Below are 23,910 nucleotides of genomic sequence, written 5' to 3'. Positions count from 1 at the left end.
TTTTTATTGATATATACTATATTGACATACTATGTAATTATCCAAAGTGTACTATCAGTGGTTCAGAATATCATCTTATAGCTGTGCATTTATCATCATAAGCGACCTTTTTATTTCTTTTTTTGTGAAAAATAGCAAATACACAAAAAAGCAATAAATTTCAAAGCACATTGCTACAATTAGTTGTAGAACAGACTTCAGAGTTTGGTATGGGTTACAATTCCACAATTTTAGGTTTTAACTTCTAATTTTGTAGTTTATTTTGAGAATACTTTCAAATTCCCTATTTCTTCATTTTTACTCCCTTTCTCTTTGTTTTTCCATTTTTAAATAGCTCTTACAAGTATTCCTTTTCTTTTTCCTTTTCCTTCCCTTTCTGCTTTCTTCTTCTTTATTCTTTCCCATCCTCCTTGGTCATCCACTTACATATTGAAAAAACTTGAAAAATATAATTACGTTTATAGGGAAATTACTTTGAATTAGTGGGAAATATATCACAGAATAGTTTTTTAATGACATGCCCCTAATTTTTGCCACATAGACTATCTAATCAAAAAATTTTACTTGGAAGATGCTGCCTCAATTAATACTTCCATATAAGTAACAAATCAGTTGTTTAAATAAGAAAAATATTTTTAATATACTTTAAAAGTTTTTTTTAATGTTTATTTTTTTATAATCTTATTTATATTGTTCATTTATCACATCATAAAACTTTACTGACATATTTGGCACATCTCTGAATTATTACTAATTCCAAATTTGTTTCATCGGGAAGTTTATTATGAAGCATTGATTCATCCTGTGAGCAAGTTAAGTCCTATTCTTTCTATTTATTTTCTGATATCACGGGACAGCTTCCCACCAATATACTCTAAAATAAAGTCAATAAAAGAGAGTAAAGTATTCTAAAGAAACTATATACTTTTAAATATGGATGTCACTTTTTCTGTTTTAGTTTAAAATCTTATTACTGTTTATATTTTAATTTATTAATGTGTCATTGGAACATAAAACCTTGAATAATTTGGAATGAGGAAGACTTTTTCAACCTTTACTAAATATGACTGTTTGAAATTAAGAAGGAGAGCATCTCTAAAAAATACATTATATAAGTGAATTTATTTAATAGCCTAGCTTTGGTATTACCAGTTATCATAGCATTAAAGAAAAAACAGTTGTAGCAGTTTCACAGCCATGTACATATCCACATTTTTAGGACTTGTAAACAATGCTGGTATTGGCAAGTTAGACCTAAGCTTGTTTTCCAAAATGAAAAAAATAGGGTAGAACAACTCGTATTTATGCTTAGCTTATTACCAAATCGTGCCAAGACCTGAATTAACTAGCGTTTCTTGTCTGGGTTTCAAACATATTTGGAGCTTCAACATACTTAATAATACAGGCAATGTGCTCTATTTTTTTTCTTCTTTTTAAAGTTGTAACTTGTAGACATAGCTCATTCATAGGCACGTATCACTGTGCTTTGCTTATAGAATAGTGAATTGTATTGTGGCAAAAATATCCTCAACCTGGCAGGTGATAAAAGCTGAAGTATTTTGTAATAAAAATAAACAAGTTCAGGGTAAAGGAATATAAACATAGTAAAATCCTGTGTTGAATTTAGAAGACCTTCAGTTTTACTGATCATGTTAGAACAGGAAAAGTGAATGTGTTGGAGTTCAGTTAAACAACAAGTATATAGTTTAGTATATGGAAAAAGAAGGTTTATTTTATAGGGACTAGGTCCATAAATTGAAAAAATGGCTAGTAATAAATATCACTTAAATCAATTAGATGCAAACACTAGTTGGATAAAAAGAGTGAGGCATTAGCCTATACTTCACTGCCACTTCCCCTCCTTTTCCTTCATTCCTTCCAGATAATGATTAACCTTTCTTCTGTTGCATTATTTTTTAAGGTATTTCAGTGTACTGAGTTACAAATAAGGAGTTATATGGAAAGGAAAATAAACTCTAGAGTTTAAAAAGTCAAATTCTGTACTTATTAGGTCGCATTAAAAAATAAAGGAAATAGGTTGTCAATAGATTCTAGATCTCCATAGGAATGGGCCTAAGGAAGAGGAGAAACTAATATTTACCCAGAGTGCATTGTGTACTAGCATTGTGCAGGATGCTTTATTGTGAGGGATGCGTATTTAAGGATGAATCATCCTTGTAGTAATTATATTTTGGGTAACATCCCTTGATTGCTTTTTACTGTTGTTCTTATCTATAGGAATATTAGAATAAGAAATAGTTGTTTATTATTGCCGGTTTTCTTACCTACCCTGGCAGGATATCAGATGATAATTACCAACATTTAATAGCTGTGTCCATGGTCACAAGCAAGTAAGTGATGGAAGTGAGTTTCAGGTTCTCATTTGTCTGCCTTAAGGGCATGTGCACATAGTTGCTAGTCCAGACCTTATTTTGTGTGTGCTCTTGAATAAGGTATAAAGCTTTCTAAGCCTCTTTCCAATTGTAAAAGCACAGTAATAACAGAACCAACTTCATAGAGTCCTTGAGAGATGTGAATGAGAATATGTAAACTCTTAAAACCAATAGAGCTGTTCAAATAATAATAATAACAATAGTAATACTAATAACAGTTCACTTATTGTTGTGTAGGAGACACACAGACTTTCTTCGTTTTCTTGTTTTAGACTGTTAGGTGTCTTGAATGTAGGAGTCTTGGTCCATCGGCAGAAACCATCTGCCAGACCACGCTATATAATCTTAGAATGCTGTATTTGAAAGGAATTTTGGAGGTCATTTGGTCTAACTGCTTATACAAAACAGCAGTCCTTCCTGCAGTTTCCATTTAGAGGCGATCAGTCATCTAGAATCTGTAAGAACACTTGCAAGTGGCAAAAGCTCGCCACTTTAGGAGGAACAGGTGATTGTATAAAATTCATGTTTGCATACTTGCTTTTTTATATTTCTGTTCTTTGTAAAATGTAGAAAAATAAGGTGAAATCCTTATGTTAGGGTATTTTGGAGTAATGTTGTTCCCTAACAGACTTGCCTCTTTGTAATGACAGTTCTCTAAAATGTGATCTAGGGATTCCTCTTAACTGAGACACTTTTTTAGGAGCCCTTCTTCTCATCCTCTTTCTCTGAAGTTAGAGAATCCAAAAACCTATGAATGCATAGGTTAATTTTGCGTGTGTGTGCCTTTCTACATTTTTCTGAAGTGAGGTGCTGTGACTTAAAAAAAAGGCTAAGAATCCCTGCCTTAGACATACTTATGCAATTTGCCCTGGGAGGAAATATAACATATGTGGCTTGAAGGAAAAAATATAGTTAAGAATCACTGTCTTTTTAGGTTTCTTATAATGGTAGAAAAATTACTGAAGACAGAGGTTAGGAATTACATGGAAAGGGGGAAATACCAGTCAAAGCAAAGGAATAGAAATATGTGGTTTACCTGTATCCTCTGAGATATTACCCTGAGTTCCTTAGTAACAGTACTCCATTTAAGTTCACTTAACGAATGATTCCTGACATAATTAGGGATTTTAAATAGACAGCAGGATTCAGTAATGTGGTCTCTTCTTGAAAGCATCTGTACTACAGAATGAGGAATAACTATGTTGCCCTGCAGTGGACAACAATGTTAGCTTAATATAGATCCAGTGTGACTGTTATATACACATAAACACACACACAAATAGGGTGCTTAATATAGTTTAATATCCCTTTCAAGGTCAACCACACTTTTTTTTTTTTTTTTTTTACTTTTTCCTTCATAATGGGTCTGATACTCTGCTTTTAAGAATCTAACAGGTGAAATTCTGGCCTTAAAATGGGCCTCCTTGCTTTCTTAAGACCACAAAATTGATGTTGCACAGGAAAGTACTATTGAAAATGCACAGTAACTGAAATGTAGGCAGAAAAGCTTGCAGGTGTTGTTCTCCTGAGTTATCTCTAGCTCATTGTTGGTCTAAAGAAATTTCATATGCAACTTTTGATAAAGCACAAGCTTGTATACATTTTGTTTGTGAACATAGCTCTCTTGTCAATAGCCAATTACATAATCAAAGTAATGCCCTAAAGTGTGTAACTTTTCCATAATTTTGCACATTATCTAAGAGAAAAAGTAAAATGAAGTGTTACAGCAATTAGTATATTTTAAAATTCAGTCAAAGATAGAGGTTCTAAAATTTAGACAAAATATAAATTGTGTTTTAAAACATTTTTGGATATTTTAAAATTTATCGTAAAATAAATTAGTAAAATAAATGTAAGCTGAAAATGGAAGTTGCAGGAAAGGTAATTAATGTTTTGCATTTCTAAAGCATGTATTGTTACTTCAGCTTGCTATAGAAATAATATGTTAGTCTGCAGAAGAACAATTGTAAAAATCTAGGAAGTTATACACATAATTAATAGATTGATTATTAAAACAATATGTTGGACATCTTTTTCTTTTGTCTTATGTTCCCAATTATAAGGAGGTATAGCCTTTTTTATTATTATTCTGTTTTATATTTATTCTATATGAGGTCTATGTTGAGCAGAATGAGCACATGGTAAATGTTTGCTTTTTTTTTCTTTTTTGTGAAAAATAAAATACATTAAAAAAACAAATTTCAAAGCACATCGCAACAATTAGTTGTAGAACAGATTTCAGAATTGGTATGGGTTATGATACCACAATTTTAGGTTTTTACTTCTAGCTGCTCTAAGAAACTGGAGACTAAAACAATTATTAATATAATGATTCACAATCATACTCATTTGTTTAACTTCTCTGTAGAGCTCCACCATCACCTTTTATCTTCCTCCCACTCTTTAGGGGTATTTGGGCTATGCCTATTCTAACTTTTTCCTGTTGCAAGGGACTATCGATAATATGGGATGGGAGGATGAAACTAGTCGATGTTCTGGAGAAGTTACCCCTCTGCATTTCAGGACTTATCTGATCCAGGGACTCATCTGGAGGTTGCAACTTTCTGAAGGGTTACCCTAGTACATGGAACCTTTGTAGAATCTTATATATCGCCCGAGGTGTTCATTAGGATTGGCAGGAATGGTTTTGGTTGGGGTTTGGCAAGTTATGATAGGTAGCAATGTCTAACTGAAACTTGCATAAGAGTAACCTCCAGAGTAGCCTCTGGACTATATTTGAACTCTCTCAGCCACTGATACCTTATTTGTTATATTTCCTTTCCCCCTTTTGTTCAAGATGGCATTGTTGATCCCATGGTGCCAGGGCCATGCTCATCCCTGGGACTCACCTCCTATGCTGCCAGGAGACTTTCACCCCTGGATGTCATGTCCCACATAGTAGGAGGTCAATGATTTCACTTGTGAGAGTTGGGCTTAGAGAGAGTGAGGCCCCATCTGAGCAGCAAAAGATGTACTACAGAAGTAACTTCAGCTTGCTATAGAAATAATATATTATCTATAGGTAGGCTAAGCTTCACCCCCTCATACATAAGCTTCACAAGAGCAAGCCCTAACATCAAAGGTTTGGCCTGTTGACTGGGTGTCCCTAATGTTTGACATAGTATCAGGGGTTTCCCTGGTGGTAATGGTTAATAATTCTATGTATTTTCTCCAATCCCTCAAAGGACTTTGGCAGTAATTTTGATTATGTGCTTAATGTACTCTGGGGTGGATCCAAGCATTGCATTAAGCTATACAGGATTAAAGGCCCTCATTCTTATTCTGTGCCCCTTGTGTTTCAGTTGTTTAAATGATCTATCCCGGGTAGTTTGAGTTAATATATGTGCTATAGAAAATTTAGGTTCTGGACAAAATAAACCTTTCTTCCTTTGGTCTCAAAGAGTAGATGAGGTTCTAAAATACAGACTATGTCTTCCTTACCCCTGTATTCTGAATTACCTTAATCTTAACTTGATTGTCTTCATTCTTATCTTTAAATATCAGGTAATACATCTGTAAAATAGCCTCTCACAAAAGAGAAATAACCACTCTGGACTAAATGTTCCTGCTATAAGAGCTTACAATCTAGGCTTCTGTTTTCTTATAAGTATTTTCTTAATGAGAATATACTATATTTGCTCTTTTGTTCCTGGCCTGTTTTGCCTCATCAAATGTCCCGCAGATTGATTCATGATGTTGCATGCCTCACGACTTTGTTCCTTCTCGTAGCAGCACATTATTCAATCATATGTACACACCACCATTTGCCAATCTACTTCTCAGTCAGTGCATCCTTCAGCCACCTCCATTCATTGGGCATCATATATAATGTCCAAAGTCACCACTCCATCAACACTCAATTTTAGGTAATTGCATTGTTCCCAAGAGAAAGGTAACCAATAAACACACCCTCATCCAAAATTCCCCTTAATTCTTGTCCCTCCCCTCATTATTTACCCCTGGTGTTGCTGTGGTACTGTTGATGTTTTCCTGTTAAACACAGCCCATAGCGTGCAATAGTAGTTTCCCTCTAATACCCTGAACTTACACACTCTTTATGCAAGATTCATACCTTTGCAGTAGTTCGTGCAAGAACTTACTTACATTTATAGTGTTAATTGGTGGGACACAGTTATACATCAGTCATGGTCACTTTCAATATGGTAATATTACTGATAGTCCCACTAGTGAACCGTCTTCACTTCTATCTATTCCCTTACATTTAAGTTCAAACTCATTACCTAACCGTTCACCCAGCTCTAGCTTCCATGTATCTCTAGATATGCTATATTCCGTATTGTAAGCCTCTGATTTTACCTTTACCATGGTTATAAAAGTGGAATCATACAGTATCTATCCTTTTGTGACTGGCTTATTTCACTCAGCATTATGTCTTCAGGCCTCATCTGTCCTATCACGTGGTTCAGGACATCATTTCATCTTACTGTTGCATAATATTCCATGTATGCATATACCACACTTGAATCGTTTCCATTTTTTGGTAATTGTGAATAATGCTGTGAACATTGGTGTGCAAATGTCTGTGTCGCTGCTTTCAGCTCTTCTGGGTATATACTGAGTACTGTGGTACCTGCCAGGTTACAGGGCAACTCGATATTTAGTCTGCTAAGGAACCACCAAACTGTCATCCATAGCATTCCCATCAAGAGTGCGTAAGTGTCCCAATTGCTCCACATTCTCTCCAACATTGGTACTCTCCTGTTTGTTTTATAGGAGCCATTCTTAGAGATGTGAGGTGTATCTCATTGTAGTTTTGATCTGCATTTCCCTTATAGCTAATGAAAATGAGCATATCTTCATGAGCTTTTTAACCATCTGTATTTGCTCTTCAGAAAAGTGCTTATTTATATCTTTAGTCCATTTTATAATTGGGTGGTTTGTTCTTTTGTTGTTGAATTGTATGATTTCTTTATGTATCCAGGATATCAAACCTTTATCCAATGTGTGATTTCCTAATATTTTCTCCTGTTGAGTTGGCTGCCTCTTCACCTTTTTAACAGTGTTTTGAGGTGCAAAAGCATTTGATCTTCAGGAGATCCCATTTATCTATTTTCTTTTTTGTTGCTTGTGCTCTATGTGTAAAATTTAGGAAGACACTACTTAATACTAGGTCTTGAAGGTGTTCCCTACATTTTCTTCTAGAAGCTTTATGGACTCTTGTTTCTTATATTTAGGTCTTTGTTCCACTTTGAGTTAATTTTTGTATAGGTTTAAGGTAAGGGTCCCCTTTCTTTCTTATGGGTATTGATATCTATTCTTCCATGCCCATTTATTAAAAGACTGTTTTGTTGTAGGTCGGTGAATTTGGGGACTTTGCTGAATGGAGATCAGTTGATCATAGATTTAGTGGTCTATTTCTGTGGTCTCGATTAGATTCTGTTGGTTTAATACTTCTATCTGTATGCAACTACTATGCTATTTTAAATGCTGTGGCTTTATAATAAGTTTTAAAATCAGGAAGTGTTAATCCTCCCACTTTGATCTTCTTTTTTTAGGATGCTTTTAGCTATTCAGGGTCTCTTTCCCTTCCAGATGAATTTGGTAAGTAGCTTTTTGAACTCTTCAAAGTAGGTTGTTGGAATTTTGATTGGTACTGCTTTGAATCTGTAGATCAATTTGGGTAGAATTGACGTCTTCACTATATTTAACCTTCTTATCCATGAGCAGGGAATGTCTTTCCATCTTTTTAGATCTTCTTTGATTTTTTTTAGCAATGTTATGTAATCTTCTGTGAACAAGTCACTTATATCCCTAGTTAAGTTCACTTCTAGATATTTGATTCTTTTAGTTGTTATTTTGAATGTAAATTTTTCCTTAATTTACTCCTCAGTTAGGTCTTTGCTTGTGTATAGAAACATAGATTTTTGTACATTAATTTCATAACACGCCACGTTGCTGAATTTGTTTATTAGCTCAAGTAACTTTGTTGTAGATATATCAGAATTTTCCAAGTATAGTGTCATGTCATCTCCAAATAATGAAAGTTTTACTTCTTCCTTTCCAATCTGATGCCTTTTATTTCTTTTTCCTGTTCCTGGAGCTAGAACTTCCAGAAGATGTTGAGTAGTAGTAGTAACAGAGGACATCTTTGTCTCATACCCAATCTTAGGGGGAAAGCTTATAGTCTTTCTCCCTTGAATACATGGGTGGCTATGGATTTGTCATATATGCCCTTTATCATATTGAGGAAGTTGTCTTTGATTCCTATCTTTTAAAGTGTTTTTATCAGAAAAGGATGTTGAATGCTTTTTCAGCATCACATTGATCTTGTGATTTTTCCCTTTTGATTTGTTAATGTGCTGTATTACATTAATTGATTTTCTTGAGTTGAACCATCCTTGCATTCGTGGTATAAAGCCCACTTGGTCATGCTGCATAATTCTTTTAATATATTATTGGATTTGATTTGGTAGTATTTTGTTGAAAATTTTTGCAGCTATGTTCATTAGGGAGATCGGCTTGTGGTTTTACTTTCTTATAGCATCTTTACCCAGTTTTGGTATTAACATGATGTTAACTTCATAAAATGAAGTTTTTTGGGAAAAGTTTGTGCAGGATTAGTGTTAATTCTTTTGGAGTGTTTGATGAAAATTCCCCTGTGGAGCCTTATGGCCCTGAGCTTTTCTTTGTAGGAAGATTTTTGATGACTGATTGAATCTCTTTACTTGTGATTGGTTTGTTGGGTTCTTCTGTTTCTTCTTGAGTCAGTGTAGCTTGTTCATGTGTTTCCAGGAATTTTTCCATTTCATCTGAGTTGCCTAGTTTGTTGGCATATAGTTGTTCACTGTATCCTCTCATGATTTTTCTTTATTTCTTCAGGGTCTGTGATAATCCCACCCCCACCCCCCCCATTTCTGATTTTGTTTATTTGCATCCTCTCTCTTTTCTTTGTCAGCCCTGTTAGTGGTCTGTTGATTTTATTGGTTTTCTCAAAGAACCAACTTTTGGTTTTGTTGATTCTTTCTATTGTTTTTGTTGTTGTTCTCCTATTCATTTATCTCTACTTTAATCTTTGTTATTTCTGTTTTTTTTTTTTTTTCACTTTGAGTTAGTTTGCTGTTCTTTCTCAGGTTCCTCCAGGTGAGCAGTTAAGTCCTTCATTTTTGCTCTTTCTTTTTTATTTTAATATAAGCATTTAGGGCAATAAATTTCCTGCTCAGCACAGCCTTTGCTGCTTCCCATGATGTGTTGTATTCTCATTTTCATTCTTCTCCAGATAGCTACCAATTTCTCTAGCAATTTCGTCTTTGACCTGCTGGTTGTTTAAGAGTGTGTTATTTAGTCTCCATATATTTGTGAAAGTTCTTGTTCTTTAATGATTATTGATTTTCAGCTTCATTCCATTGTGATCAGAGAAAGTGCTTTGAATAATTTCAGTGTTTTAAAATTTATAAAGGCCTGTTTTATGTCCTAGCACATGAGAATATTCCATGAGCACTAGAGAAGAACGTGTATCCTGGTATTTGGAGGTGTAATGACCTATATTTATGTTAAGTCTAATTCATTTAACAAATTGTTAAGTCATCTATTTCCTTGTTGATCCTCTGTCTGGTTCTATCTATAGAGGAGAGTGGTATATTGAAGTCTCCTACTATTATTGTTGAAACATCTATCATTTCCTTCAGTTTTGCTGATGTCTGCCTCATGTACTTTGGAGCTTCTTGATTGGGAACATAAACATTTATGATTGTTATTTCTTTTTGGTGAATTGTCCCTTTTATTAACATATATTGTTTTTGTCTCTTATGATGTCTTTAGCTTTAAGGCCTGTTTGCCTCATATTAGTATAGATACTCCTGCTTTCTTTTGGTTTCGACTTGCATGGAACATCTTTTTCCATCCTTTCCTTTCAATCTATTTGTATCCTTGTGTCTAAGATGAGTCTCATGTAAGCAGCATATAACTGGATTATATTTCTTAATCCATTCTGCCAATCTGTATCTTTTATTGGTAAATTTAATCTGTTAACATTCAAAGTTATTACTGTAAAGACATTTCTTGAATTTCCTATCCAATCCTTTGGATTTTATTTGTCAGATCTATATATTCTTTTCCCTCTTTCTCTTTTTATCCTTAAAGTTACTTTTACTGGTACCCTTCATTTCTGTGTGTTCCTCTAGACCTCACTCTCCTGTTTTTTTGTCTTTTTTTCCAGCCAGCAGAACTCCCTTTAGTATCTCTTGTAGGGCTGGTCTCTTTTTGACAAATTCTGTTGGCATTTGTTTGTCTGGGAAGATTTTAATCTCTCCCTCAGTTTTGAAGGACAATTTGGCTGTGTATAGAATTCTTGGCTGGAAATCTTTCTCTTTCAGGCTCTTAAATATATTATACCACTGCCTTCTCACCTCCATAGTACCAGTTGAGTAGTCTGAATTCCATCTCATGTTTACATAGTCTTGTATGTAGTAGACTGTTGTTCTCTTGCTGCTTTCATGATTTTCTGCTTCTTTTCAACATTTGGCAGACTATTAGTTTCTCAAGGTTGCCCTATTTAAATTTATTCTGCTTGAGTCATTGGACTTCTTTGATTTGCATAGTTATATCTTTTATAAGGGTTGGGAAGTTCCCTCCCCCCCCCCATTATATCCTCAACTAATGTTCATATCCCTTTATTCTTCTCTTTGTCTTTTGGGACACTGATAATGCTTGTATTTGTGAGCTTTGTTTTGTCCATCATTTCCCTGTGATCCAATGCAAAGTTTTCTGTCATTTTTGCCATTTACTGTTTTGTGTGTATGAAATCAGTTGTCCTGTCTTCTAGTTCACTTATTCTTTCTTCTGCCTCTTCAAATCTGCTATTGTATGTCTTTAGTATATTTTTCATTTGGTCTGCAGCATCTTTAATCTCTGTAATATCTGCTATTTTTCTATTCATTCGTTTTCAAATTCCTTTTTAAGCTCTTCTAGTGTTGTTCTGATCTCATTTATGTCATTAGCCATTCCACTGATTGTATTTAGTAGAGTTATATGAACATTTTTATTTGTTCCAAAGTCTGTGTCTCCTCTGGTATTTTAATTTGGTCTTTAAGCTGGGCTGTATCTGTCTGCATCTTCATATGCTTGTGATCTTCTGTTGTCATTGAGGTATGTAAATGTCTTGATAGGGTTCCTTTGGAAGTTGATTTCCCTCAGTAGTCTAAAGCCTTGTATTTGTGGGATGGATGTGGAACAGGGTTCAGCATATGAGGCAAGGCACAACAGTGCAGTGACAGGTTGAGGTGCCAGTATAGGCACATGTTGGGATGCTACGCTGGTGCCTGTGAGCATGTGTTGCATGGTGTGGGGTTGTGGAGGTGTGGTGTGGGGGCTGTGGGGTTGGTACATCTCAGGGCAGGCCTTGGTGCTTAGGAGCAGGGGGCAGTGTGGGGAACACAGAGGTAGTGTGCTTCCAGAGGTGGATGTAGGGGGCTGTGTAAATGCACAGGGGCTGGTGGGCAGGCAGGATGTGGGTGGACACGTGAAATATGGGAGTCATGGTATCAGGGTATGGGGTATAGGGCACAGAGGTCATGCCACAGGGATAGTAGAGCATGGATGTGTCCTTGCGTGAGGGGGTGGTATCTAGGGGGGCTTGGATGCACATGTATGAGTGTGTAGCGGCAGGGCAGAGGTCAAGGCAGTTGTTGGACATAGGTCAGAGGTGGGTGATATTGGGTAGGTGGGGCCCTGGTGCAGCTATTCAGGTGCGGAGGGTTTGGGGCTTGGGTGCACACATGTGGAGGGTGGGGGTTATGTGGTACAGATGTGCATGTGTGCACCTGCCAGGTGTGGGAGCAGGGTGCTTGTGCTGGGATGTAGAGTGTGGCCATGCACATGTGTGGGGCAGGGGGTGTAGTGTGGTGGGATCAAGCAGTTGGTTCATGGATACATGGGTGCCTGCAGGGAGGTTGTGGCTGTTTATGAGTCTGAGAGGTGGGCGAGGCCCTAGTGTGTACATTCTCAGAGCTCAGGGCAGCAGGGTGGGGTTTTACCTGCTTGGGCTGGGTGTGGGTGTGGCCCACATGCGCAGTTCAGGGCTTGCCCAGAGCTGAGGGGGCCAGATACTGATATACACGTGTGCAGAGCCCAGAGGGGCCAGGGCAGGGTTTCACGTCTTTGAACTGGGGATGAATGTGGCCTAGGCATGAGGTGAGCACCTGCAGCCTGCCGGTGCATCATCGACGGTGGGTAGGGAAAGGGAAGTGGGGCTCGAAAGACTGCATGCAGGTGGGTGGGTCTGGAAGGGGCCAAGCTAGAGTACACTTGCATGGGAGAGGGGGAGAGGTGGGTTGGGTGGGGCAGGTGTGGGCACAGGGTATGTGGGGTGGGGAGGGGTGGGCATCGGGGTGGGGGCACTTGGAGTGTGGTGGTGGGGTTCATTGCATGGTGGGGAGTCATGGATCATGGGATGGGATGGCACTGATGATAGCGCCTTCAAAGAACACATCTTGGCTTACTTCATTGTCCCTGTCTCCCCGACTCCCTGTCCCCTTGTCCCCGTCTCCTGAGGGCTCCAGGCTTCCATTTGGAAACAGGTGTGTTACACAAGCTGAACAGTCTCTGGTTCTCTGTGTCTCAGTTCTTCTGCTTTTTCAACCAGTGCCTCTCTATCTGGTATAGAGGACTCTCCCAGGTCTCTTACACCCCGGAATCACTGTCCCAGTTGCCTTCCTATCACTTCTCTAGCTGTTCCTTGGAGCAGGGATGAACTCAGCCTATCCTATTTGGCCATCTTACAAGAACTCTGGTATAGGGCTTTAACAAAGGGAAAATAAATTTATTAGACCTGTGTATTGAGTTCAGTCAATAATAGAAAAAGGACAGTTTGAAGTAAATGGAGAAGTAAGAGAGGAAAGAAAGAAGACCAGGATACGTGTTGATGTCCCTTCCCTTCCCTCCCTTCCCCTTCCCTTCCCTATAAAATTTAGGGTACCTTGTTAACCAATAAATAACTTTCTGTATTGAAAATTAAAGTCTCTAGATTTATGGACTTCATTGGTGAACTACACAGTGCCTTGACTTTTTCTTCTCAGGATTCCTACTTATGGCTTGGCATCAAGTGAAAATTCTTCCATTAATGTCAAAACCTTATTTATGGTTTGACACTGTATTATGGCCTAGTGGGTATCTAATAAATGTTTTCTGATAATTGAAAATAATTTTTTTCAGGAAGCCCATTTTTCACAATGGTCTCAGAATCATTGGAATATAGAAATCTTGTTTGATTTCGAACTTTTTATTGGGTGCTAAGCTGTTATAAATTTCATATGAACATTTAAAAATTAGTTAATTTGGCAAAGCTCAAAATTCTCTAAACATTTTAATATAATATGACTTGTTTTAACCATACATTTAGGAAGAATAACATTCTGCATTTGAATGATGAACGTAAGGACTTTTCAAAGATGTGACTTGTGTTTAGGAGTCTTATGAATAAAACTAATTTTCTATGTTTTATCCTGGTGTAGCTTTTGTTAAAAGACAAAGTAATTGCTATTGCAGAGTGTTTGAAAAACTAGAATGGTATAAGAGGATATTGAAAATGTCTATGTGAAATGTGCATTGTCTGAATGTGTATAGTTAAGTAATTTTTAGTTTGGACTCATGAAAGCATTCATTCCAAACATTTTTTAGCGTTCTTTAAAAGCAAACCAACAAATAATTAAAAGAGAAAATATTGCTGATTCCTTGGGGTGGAGTTTGGGGATGGTGTGTACTGCCCTATTATGTGCATTGGGAAATGACTTGGGAGTCAAGGAATTCAAGTGTTAACTGCATCAGAGAGCTTTGCTACAACATGTTCTATAAAGTAACTAAATCTAGGCATGTAAAGACATGTAAATGTAGCATTCTGAAAGAAGTTATGAAGTGTTTTTCTTCCACAGTAGTCTCTTAATAGATAGTTTGCATTAGTTGAATATTTGAAAAACATTGTCGAGCTAAGTACTGACCATTATCCAAATTGAATTATCTTCTCACTTTTACATTGTTAATGTTGCATATCCTTTTCTTTCAGCTGGATATGTCAAGTGACCAGATAGCTGCCAATCTACAAGCAGTTATTAATGATGTTTGTAAGCATAGACCACTGAGATTGGGTAAGTAATTTCCCAATATCTCTTTGATACTAGAAGAATATAAAATATTAAGAAAACAATCAAGTTAACATGCAAGTATGATAGTAACATTATTGCCATTATTTAATTAAATAAATAAAATAACATTTAATTCTCCAAAGGCTTTCTAATTACCTTATTAGTGAGTTGCAATGTCTAGAGAGAAGACCTCTTTAAATATACTGAAACCTTTTTAACCCCCCACATTATTTATACTAAGTGTAATAAAGTTTAAAAGAAAGCTATAAATGATTCCACTGAACTCAAATAGTATTAAATAGGAACAAAAATAATTTATAAAATGGTATTTTGAAGCCAGATCACTTACTTTATAACTAGCACTAGCTGTTGAGTTTCTTAATTTTATTTCTGTTTAGAAAAGAAAGTTTGCATCATATCATAAGTCATAATCACAAGGTGATTCATGGAGGACAATGAAATGTGATTGAGATGTGGAAGCTGTATATTATGCGAGGAACACAGACTACTCCAGAGCCTTTGTCATTGCATTACCTGCCATTCAAATTACTTCTTCAGATTTCACTCGTGAATGGTTGATGTCAAGCAAGGGTCCATTATACTTAATTGACTATTCACATATGGATTTACCATGATAGGAATTTTTCAGGTTTAGTTTTATAACCAAGTTTATAATTAAAACTGAGTCTTAAGCTGTTTTTCACCTGGGAGTTAAACACATCAGTGAATAAATACCTCATTTTTTATTTCTATTATTTTAAATAAAATAGTACTTAATAATTATAGGAGTATAGATTCTTATATTATGTGGAAAACTTTGATTTCAGAATAGAATCCTTTGAAACCCTACCAGGAATAGAATGATAGATGGTAATCCTCTGAAAGCAGATAGTTATCCTTTTTTGCCATTTTAAATGAAGCCCCTCAATATGCTTATGAAAAGCCTTTAAGTTTTAGGGAATTTCATTACATATTTGGTAAAACAAAGATACACCTGTACTGACTTTTAAATAAATATTTAGAGTAGTTCCATCAAATGTAAATGTTACTACCTGCTCCCTTCAACTTGTTGATTTTATAATAAAATAAATTCTAGTTTATCATCTGCTGGCAGAAACAATGAGTATGTGTTGTTACAAGGAGAAATGTCTAATATTTTGGAGTATAGCTAGTTTGTCTTCTACTCTAGAAATTCTAAAATATTTACTTTATTATCATTTGAATATTAGTTCAATAGTATCAATACTTTTCAAGTTCAAAGATGACATGAGTCCTATAAGGCTTTTTGTTGAACATTTGTATTTGATCATTAAATATCTATAGGATAAAATAAAAATGGATTCTTGTCTTTGCTTCCAGGACCCTTTGTGGTACGTGCATTCCTTCGTAGTTCAACAAGTGAAGGCTTGTTACTAAAGATCGACCCATTGTTGCCTAAAGAAGTAGAAACCAAAGAAAGTAACAAAGAAACTGTCTGAAAGTATTGAATTGTGATATTATTTTCAATGGATTAAAAAGTTACAGAGATGTTATAAAACTGCATAATTTCTAAGATTGGTGCCTTCTTGGTCATCATACTTGAAAGTAAATTTTAACACTGAAAAATCTTAGAACAATTTTAAAATAAGGAAATAAAATGTTCTGTGCATCTGAACCTGTGTTTAGATTTAGTCACATTTTCTTCCTTAGGGTCCAGATTCTGCCTGTTGATAATTATAGCACTAATTTCTAGCTTAATAATTTTCCCTCAGGAGTTATAACCATCTGATGGAAGTAGCATCCTCAGTTCGTAAAAAAGAGAATGACAGAGTCATGAGCTACATCACAAATATAACTGTTTTTTTAGAGAAGGAATGTAGAAAATATTCATTCTAAGGACTTCTGTGTACTATTTGTAAAATGGCAAAGATGTAGAAACCGAGTGAGCCATTAAAAAGTATGACTGAAAAAGCTTTTTTCCTTTAGAGGCCATCAATTTGTGATAGTGGTATCTTATATTTTTATGATGTTTTACAATATGCCAAGCACTGTTTATAATGTTTCACATACTTGATTTCGTTTGATCCTGAATTCCTGTTTAGTAGCAAATAATCAATATTTATTTAGTGTTTGTTGGTAAATATCATTTATGGATAAGAAATCAAGCTAAGAAGGTAAGTGTCTTTCATCATCAAATGCCACTTTGCACACTGGCAGTGATTATTTGCCAGTGTTCACTGGTGTATGACTTAATGGAAAAAAAAATTTTAGCATATGATTTCCAGCTATTCATTCTTGGGAATGATTTCCTTTACCCTAAAATTATTGTTTTACACTTTTTTAGAGAGCATTCAAATACTTTTTCTTTTATAAAATAAAAAGGATGAAAAATTTTAGTATATCCACTTTGTAAAGAAAACTTTGGCAGCCCCTTGTAGGTCTCCTAAATTGTTTTTGAAATTTTAGTGGTCTGATAAATCCAAATAACTCGACAACCACTGTATCCCACTGAGCTTTTTCCAAAAGAGAAAATATGAAAATTTAGGACCTGCTTACAAAGAAATCAAAACAGGAACATTAACTGCAAAACAGGAACAACTACATTTTATTGAGTATTTACTACTATCTTTTTTTTTCTCTCTCATGGGCAGGCACTGGGAATCAAACCTGGCTCTCTGGCATGGCAGGCGAGAAGTCTGCCTGCTGAGCCACTGTGGCCTGCCCTTTACTACTATCTTATGCTTTATATACATAAACTCATTTCATGCTCACAATAATTCATTAAGAAGGGTGATGCGTTCGTTTTACAAATAAGAAATTTTAACTTGTACAAGGTCTCATACTTAGTAAATGACAAACCAAGAATCAGACCTAGATCTGTCTGATTTTCAAGCCTGTTTATGTTCTGAGGTGAAATAAAGTGTTTAAATGAACACCTTAAAAATTTTAAAATACGTAGTAATTGCACTTTTGTTAAATGGTCACTTTAGTTGTAGGGATTAGGCAGCACTGATGTGAAGAAAGTAGAAATAGAAGGATCGAAAGTAGTGGAATGAGAAAAGAGGAGTTGCAGGAAGGCAAGAAGAAACATCTACTTTATTCCCACAGTTACCATCTTTTGAAAGCTTTCTGAATAGTCATTATTAGAAGATCCTAATCCACAAGGTGAAGCTCTTATTTTATCTGTAGTTTTTCTTCTGATTAATAAAGTAAGTATACACTTACTATTAAAAAATGTTAAAACACTGATAAATAGAAAACATAAATCATTCATAATCTTACAACTCAGAGATAACCAGCATTAATATTTTGGCACTTTCTTTTGCCTTTTTCATGTGAGAGAATATGTATACTACTCATGTGCGCTAACACACACACACACACACACACACACACACACCAACACCAACACAGATATTTTATTTTACCATGTTTGAATTCATACTGAGTATACAATTTTGAATCCATCTCTTTCACATGATGTTATAAAAGTAAATATTTCCCATGTTATTTAAAATCTCATGTGAAAAGCATCATTTTAATGGTTAAGCAATATTTCATCTTATCAATGCAATAATTTATGGAATCATTCTATTGTTAGACATTTCAATTGTTTTCAGGCTTTTTCCACCTCTTATTTACATTGCTTTGGGAAAATTGAACATACATCTTTTTCCTCTCTATTTCTAGAATTGGAATTCCTCGGTCAGAGTGTATGATATCGCTAAAGGTCTATGTCTTCAAAAGGTGCCTGGAACACTTTCTCTAAACAGCAGCATTCCAGAGTAGTAGTAATTTAGAATAAATTATTCTTTATCCTTCCATTAGAGTATTTTTTGTATTGGCTAACTAGAACTAGTATTTAATGTTTATAATGGTATGCTTCTGGAAAAACAGAAGAATTGCTCTAGATTACTCTTGATGCAAATCTTTGTATTATTTCTGTATATTCTTATTAGTGAATGGTAAATTAAATCTTATAATGAAAAATAGTAAGCGCTTAAGTTTTAAAGTAAAAACCAGTGATTCTCAAACTTTAACTTGCAGGCAAATCACCTGGCAGACTTATTAAACACATTTTTCTTTACTTAGCAATCTGTGTTGGCCTTTGAAATTTGCGTTTCTAAGAAGTTCTCAGAGACCAGACTTTGAGAACCAGGGACATGTACTAACAGCTCTTAGAAACTGAGTGTAAAAAATGTTTGGGTTTGGGACTGGCATCAATGTATTTTAAAACTCCACAAGTTATTTCATGTACCAGAGTTGAAAATCACTCACAGATGCAATTATCTAAGTTATAAAAGATGTAAACTTTGCAATAAACATTTTAACATTTTAAAAGACTGATAGGAGAAAAAGAAGATGCACTGAACTTAAAAATCTGGACTTAATTTCTAGTTTTCTGGTCTATCCCCGTGTGTAAATAATTTAAATTCTGACCTCTTCCCCTGTGAGCAAATAAGTCATATTCTGGGCTGTTCTTTAAAATAAGGACATAATATGATTGCCAATCTACTTTCTAATCAGAGTTATCTTTGAACAGGAGGCATTTTACATCATCAGAAGTGATATAACATTATTTAATGTTACTAATCTAAGCACAGAAGTAGACATATTTAATGGTACTATTTAATATATATTTTTAGAGACCAGATGTGAGGAGTTAGGGATAGAGGAAGAATTTATTCAATAATTATTAGATTTTTTAAAAATCTTATTAAATTTTTATATCAAGTACTCAATCATAGACAGTGTCCAGTAGGTGGCGATAATAACCTTTCATACAAATTTCAGATAGTCTTGTGCTTACTGGTAAATACTTGTTCTTTCATTTGACTATACAAATATAATAAGCAAAATATGTTATAGACCCTTGGGGTTTTAAGTAGATGGTTTGTTCATTTTGTTCTATTTTTGGGCATGTTAGAAGGGTTGCTTTAGATGTTGCCCTATATTAATGCATCTGAAGAGATTTTTTTAAAGTCTTTATCTTTTAGCTTTTATAGAATTTTTCAAATATATGGAAAATAAAAAATAACGCCCACATACGCATCAGCCAGGTTCAGCAATTATTAGCTTTGTGCTTTTGTTCTATGTTCATCTATACTTCCCACTTATCCTCACTTCCCAACTAGACCTCATGCCTGCTAGAGTAATTAAAAGCAAATTACATACATCAACCTATAAACAGAGTTTTAAGAATAGCTATAGTTTCAAGAAAAATTTAGTGATCTTTATTTTTTCAGAATCCACTATGTTCTATTCTGGCCATTGAGGGCATTTAGTGTTCTTTTGTTTTGTTTTGTTGGATTATAGTTTTCGTATAAGAATAGGTGAAATAACCAGTTTTTTGAGAACTTAGAGTATGTAGTAACATAATTAGCTGTGAAAAGTTTAGGTGAGACAATGTCAATGCTTTAAAAAAATAAAAACAGGAAGAAATTGGTATCACCACTTAAGTTTTTGTCTGAATCAAAATTTAAAATTAGAAATTTAACTAATCTTCTTTTAAGGAAAAAGTTGAAATAATACCCGATTTTTATCTGAAAGGAACCAAAGTAAAGAAAATTTTTATTGTTTTTTATCTTAAAAAAAAATAGAAGCACATTAAATATATTTTGCCAAATAGAAAAAAGGAAGAATATAATGATCCATAATTTCTAAAACAACTTAACATGTTATATTTCCTTTCTTCTCCCTATATGGAAGTAGCCTTTTGCCTTGAAATAACATACTTGTAATCAAGTTCAATACAAAGTTTTGTATAATGATTTTTCAATTGTGAACTTTTTTGTTATTACATACACTTAATAGTCAATTATTTTTAACATATGATCATTCGATTCTACATATATAATCAGTAATTGACAATATCATCACATAGTTGCATATTCATCATCATGATTGTTTCTTAGAACATTTGCTTCAATTCAGAAAAAGAAATAAAAAGATAACAGAAAAAATTCATACACTACTCCTTCCTTTCATTGATCACTAGCATTTCAATCTAAGTTTATTTTAACATTTGTTCACCTACTTTTATTTTTATTCCATGTGTTGTACTCGTCTGTTGATAAAGTAGATAAAAGGAGCATCAGACACAAGGTTTTCACAATCACACAGTCACACTGTGAAAGCTGTATCATTATACAATCACCTTCAAGAAACATGGCTACTGGAGCACAGCTCCACGTTTTCATGCAGTTCCATCCAGCCTCTCCACTACGTCTTGCCTAACAAGGTGATATCTCTTTAATGTGTAAGAATAACCTCCAGGATAACCTCTCAACTCTGTTTGGAATCTCTCAGCCATTGACACTTTGTTTTGTCTCATTTTCGTTCCCCCCCCCCCTTTTTTTAAAATTTTTTATTAATTAAAAAAAAATTACAAGAAACACAAACATTCCCAACACATACACTCAGCAATTCACAATATCATCACATTGTTGCATATTCATCTTCGTGATCATTTCCCAGAACATTAGCGTCAATTCAGAAAAAGAAATAAAAAGACAACAGAAAAATAAAACAAACAGAAAAAAAAATTTTTACACATTATACCCCTTACCCCTCCCTTTCATTGATCACTAGCATTGCAAACTAAATTTATTTTAACATTTGTTCCCCCTAGTATTTATTTTTATTCCATATGTTCTACTCATCTGTTGACAAGGTAGATAAAAGGAGCATCAGACACAAGGTTTTCACAATCACACAGTCACATTGTGAAAGCTATATCATTATACAATCATCCTCAAGAAACATGGCTACTGGAACACAGCTCTACATTTTCACGCAGTTCCCTCCAGCCTCTCCTTTACATCTCGGTTAACAAGGTGATATCTACTTAATGCATGAGAATAACCTCCAGGATAACCTCTGTTTGGAATCTCTCAGCCATTGACACTTTGTCTCATTTCCCTCTTCCCCCTTTTGGTCGAGAAGTTTTTCTCAATCCCTTGATGCTGGGTCTCAGCTCATTCTAGAGTTTTTCTCAATCCCTTGATGCTGAATCTCAGCTCATTCTGGGATTTCTGTCCCACCTTGCCAGGAAGGTCCACACCCAAGGAAGTCATGTCTCTTGTAGAGAGGGATAGGGTGGTGAGACTGCTCGTTGTGTTGGCTGGAGAGAGGGGCCACATCTGAGCAACAAAAGAGGTTCTCTTGGGGGTGACTCTTAGGCCTAATTTTAAGTAGGGTTGACCTATCCCCCATGGGGTTAAGTTTCATATGAATAAACCCAAGACTAGGGCTCAGCCTATAGCTTTGGTTGCCCACACTGCTTGTGAGAATATCAAGAATTCAACTTGGGGAAGTTGAGTTTTCCCCTGTTTCCCCATTCCCCGAAGGGGACTTTGCAAATACTTTTCCACTCACTGATCAAATCACTCTGGGATTCATCAGGGCATCACCTGGACAAACCAACAAAATCTCATGTCCTATACAAAGTTCCATGTACTTAAGGTGTTCAATCAACTATCTACATAAGTTATATTAGGAGATGCACTAGTCAAAGTATAGATTTGTACCAAATAAGCATTTTTTGCTTTAGTCTCACACATAAGTTGAAATTTTAAAATATTAATTACCATCTATTTTCAGCACACTGCAGTAATGACATTCTTTTGTTCTTCCTCATGCAAAAACGTTTTTTAAATTTGTACATTTAATCACTATCGTTATACACTCTAGGCATTCCTAGATTATACCATCTCAATCTTTATCGTCTTTCTTTGTGATTTCATTTATGCCCAGCCCTCCTCCCTCTATCATTTTCATATGCAGCTTCATTAGTGTTTTAACATAATTGTATTACACTTAGGTAATATTGTGCTGTCCATTTCTGAGTTTTTATATTCAGTCCTGTTGCACAATCTGTATCCCTTCAGCTCCAATTACCCAATATCTTACCCTATTTCTATCTCCTGATGGTCTCTGTTACCAAGGAAATATTCCAAGTTTATTCACTAATGTCAGTTCATATCAGTGAGACCATACAGTATTTGTCCTTTTGTTTCTGGCTAATCATACTCAGCATAATGTCCTTAAGGTCCATTCATGTTGTTACATACTTCATAACTTTATTCTGTCTTACAGCTGCATAATATTCCATCTTATGTAAATGCCACAGTTTGTTTAGTCAACCGTCTGTTGATGGACATTTTGGCCGCTTCCATCTCTTCGTAATTGTAATACTGCTGCTGTAAACATTGGTGTGTAAATGTCCATTTGTGTCTTTGCCCTTATGTCCTTTGAGTAGAGACAGCATATAGTTGGATCCTGTTTTCTAATCCATTCTGCCAGACTGTGTCTTTTGATTGGAGAGTTTAATCCATTAACATTTAGTGCTATTACTGCATGGGTAGTATTTACTTCTACTATTTTGCCTTCCGGATTTTATGTGTCATATCTGATTTTCCTTTTTACCTTTACTCATAGTCTTCCTTTCTACACTCTTCTCTGCACCTCTCTCTTCTGTCTTGGTATCTGTCTCTCATGCCCTTTAGTATTTCTTGCAGAGCTGGTCTCTTGGTTACAAATTCTCTCAGTGATTTTTTGTCTGAAAATGTTTTAATTTCTCCCTCATTTTTGAAGGACAATTTTGCTGGATATAGAATTCTTGGTTGGCAGTTTTTCTCTTTTAATAATTTAAATATATCATCCTACTGTCTTCTTGCCTCCACGGTTTCTGCTGAGAGATCTGCGCATAGTCTTATTGGGCTTCTCTTGTATGTGATGGATTGCTTTTCTCTTGCTGCTTTCAAGATTCTCTCTTTCTCTTTGACCTCTGACATTCTCATTAGTAAATGTCTTGGAGTACATCTATTTGGATCTATTCTCTTTGGGGTACGCTGCACTTTTTGGATCTGTAATTTTAGGTCTTTCACAAGAGTTGAGAAATTTTCAGTGATAATTTCTTCCATTAGTTTTTCTCCTCCTTTTCCCTTCTCTTCTCCTTCTGGGACACCCACAACACATATATTTGTGTGCTTCATATTATCATTCAGTTCCCTGAGTCCCTGCTCATATTTTTGCCATTTTTTCCCCTATATTTTCTTTTTCTTGCTGGATTTCAGATGTTCTGTCCTCCAGTTCACTAATCCTATGTTCTGTCTCTCAAAATCTACCATTGTAGGTTTCCATTGTTTTTTTCATCTCTTCTACCTTGTCTTTCATTCCCATAAGTTCTGTGATTTGTTTTTTCAGGCTTTCAGTTTCTTCTTTTTGTTCGTTCCTTGCCTTCTTTATATCCTCCCTCAATTCATTGATTTGGTTTTTGATGAGGTTTTCCATGTCTGTTCGTATATTCTGAATTAATTGTTTCAGCTCCTGTATCTCATTTGAATTGTTGGTTTGTTCCTTTGACTGGGCCATATCTTCAAGTTTCCTAGTGTGATTTGTTATTTTTTGCTGGTGTCTAGGCATTTAATTACCTTAATTAG

The 23,910-nt window shown here is 35.1% G+C and overlaps 1 protein-coding gene across 2 annotated transcripts in view; it reads left to right on the top strand.

Annotated features, from left to right (window-relative positions):
• Positions 1 to 18,289, top strand: part of MRPL1 (mitochondrial ribosomal protein L1) — a 169,699-nt gene extending 151,410 nt beyond the window's left edge. For both annotated transcript variants that reach the window (XM_077143072.1, XM_077143071.1), the window contains 2 exons: positions 14,410 to 14,491; positions 15,848 to 18,289. In XM_077143072.1, the coding sequence (XP_076999187.1) occupies positions 14,410 to 14,491; positions 15,848 to 15,966 (201 nt within the window). In that variant the 3' untranslated portion in view covers positions 15,967 to 18,289. The remainder of the gene's footprint in view (positions 1 to 14,409; positions 14,492 to 15,847) is intronic.
• Positions 18,290 to 23,910: the final 5,621 nt, after the last annotated feature.

This window comes from Tamandua tetradactyla, chromosome 24, assembly GCF_023851605.1.
Source record: "Tamandua tetradactyla isolate mTamTet1 chromosome 24, mTamTet1.pri, whole genome shotgun sequence".
Classification (NCBI taxonomy): Eukaryota; Metazoa; Chordata; class Mammalia; order Pilosa; family Myrmecophagidae; genus Tamandua; species Tamandua tetradactyla.
The sequence above is the reverse complement of the archived record's forward strand: the minus strand, read 5'-3'. Positions and strand labels throughout refer to the sequence as shown.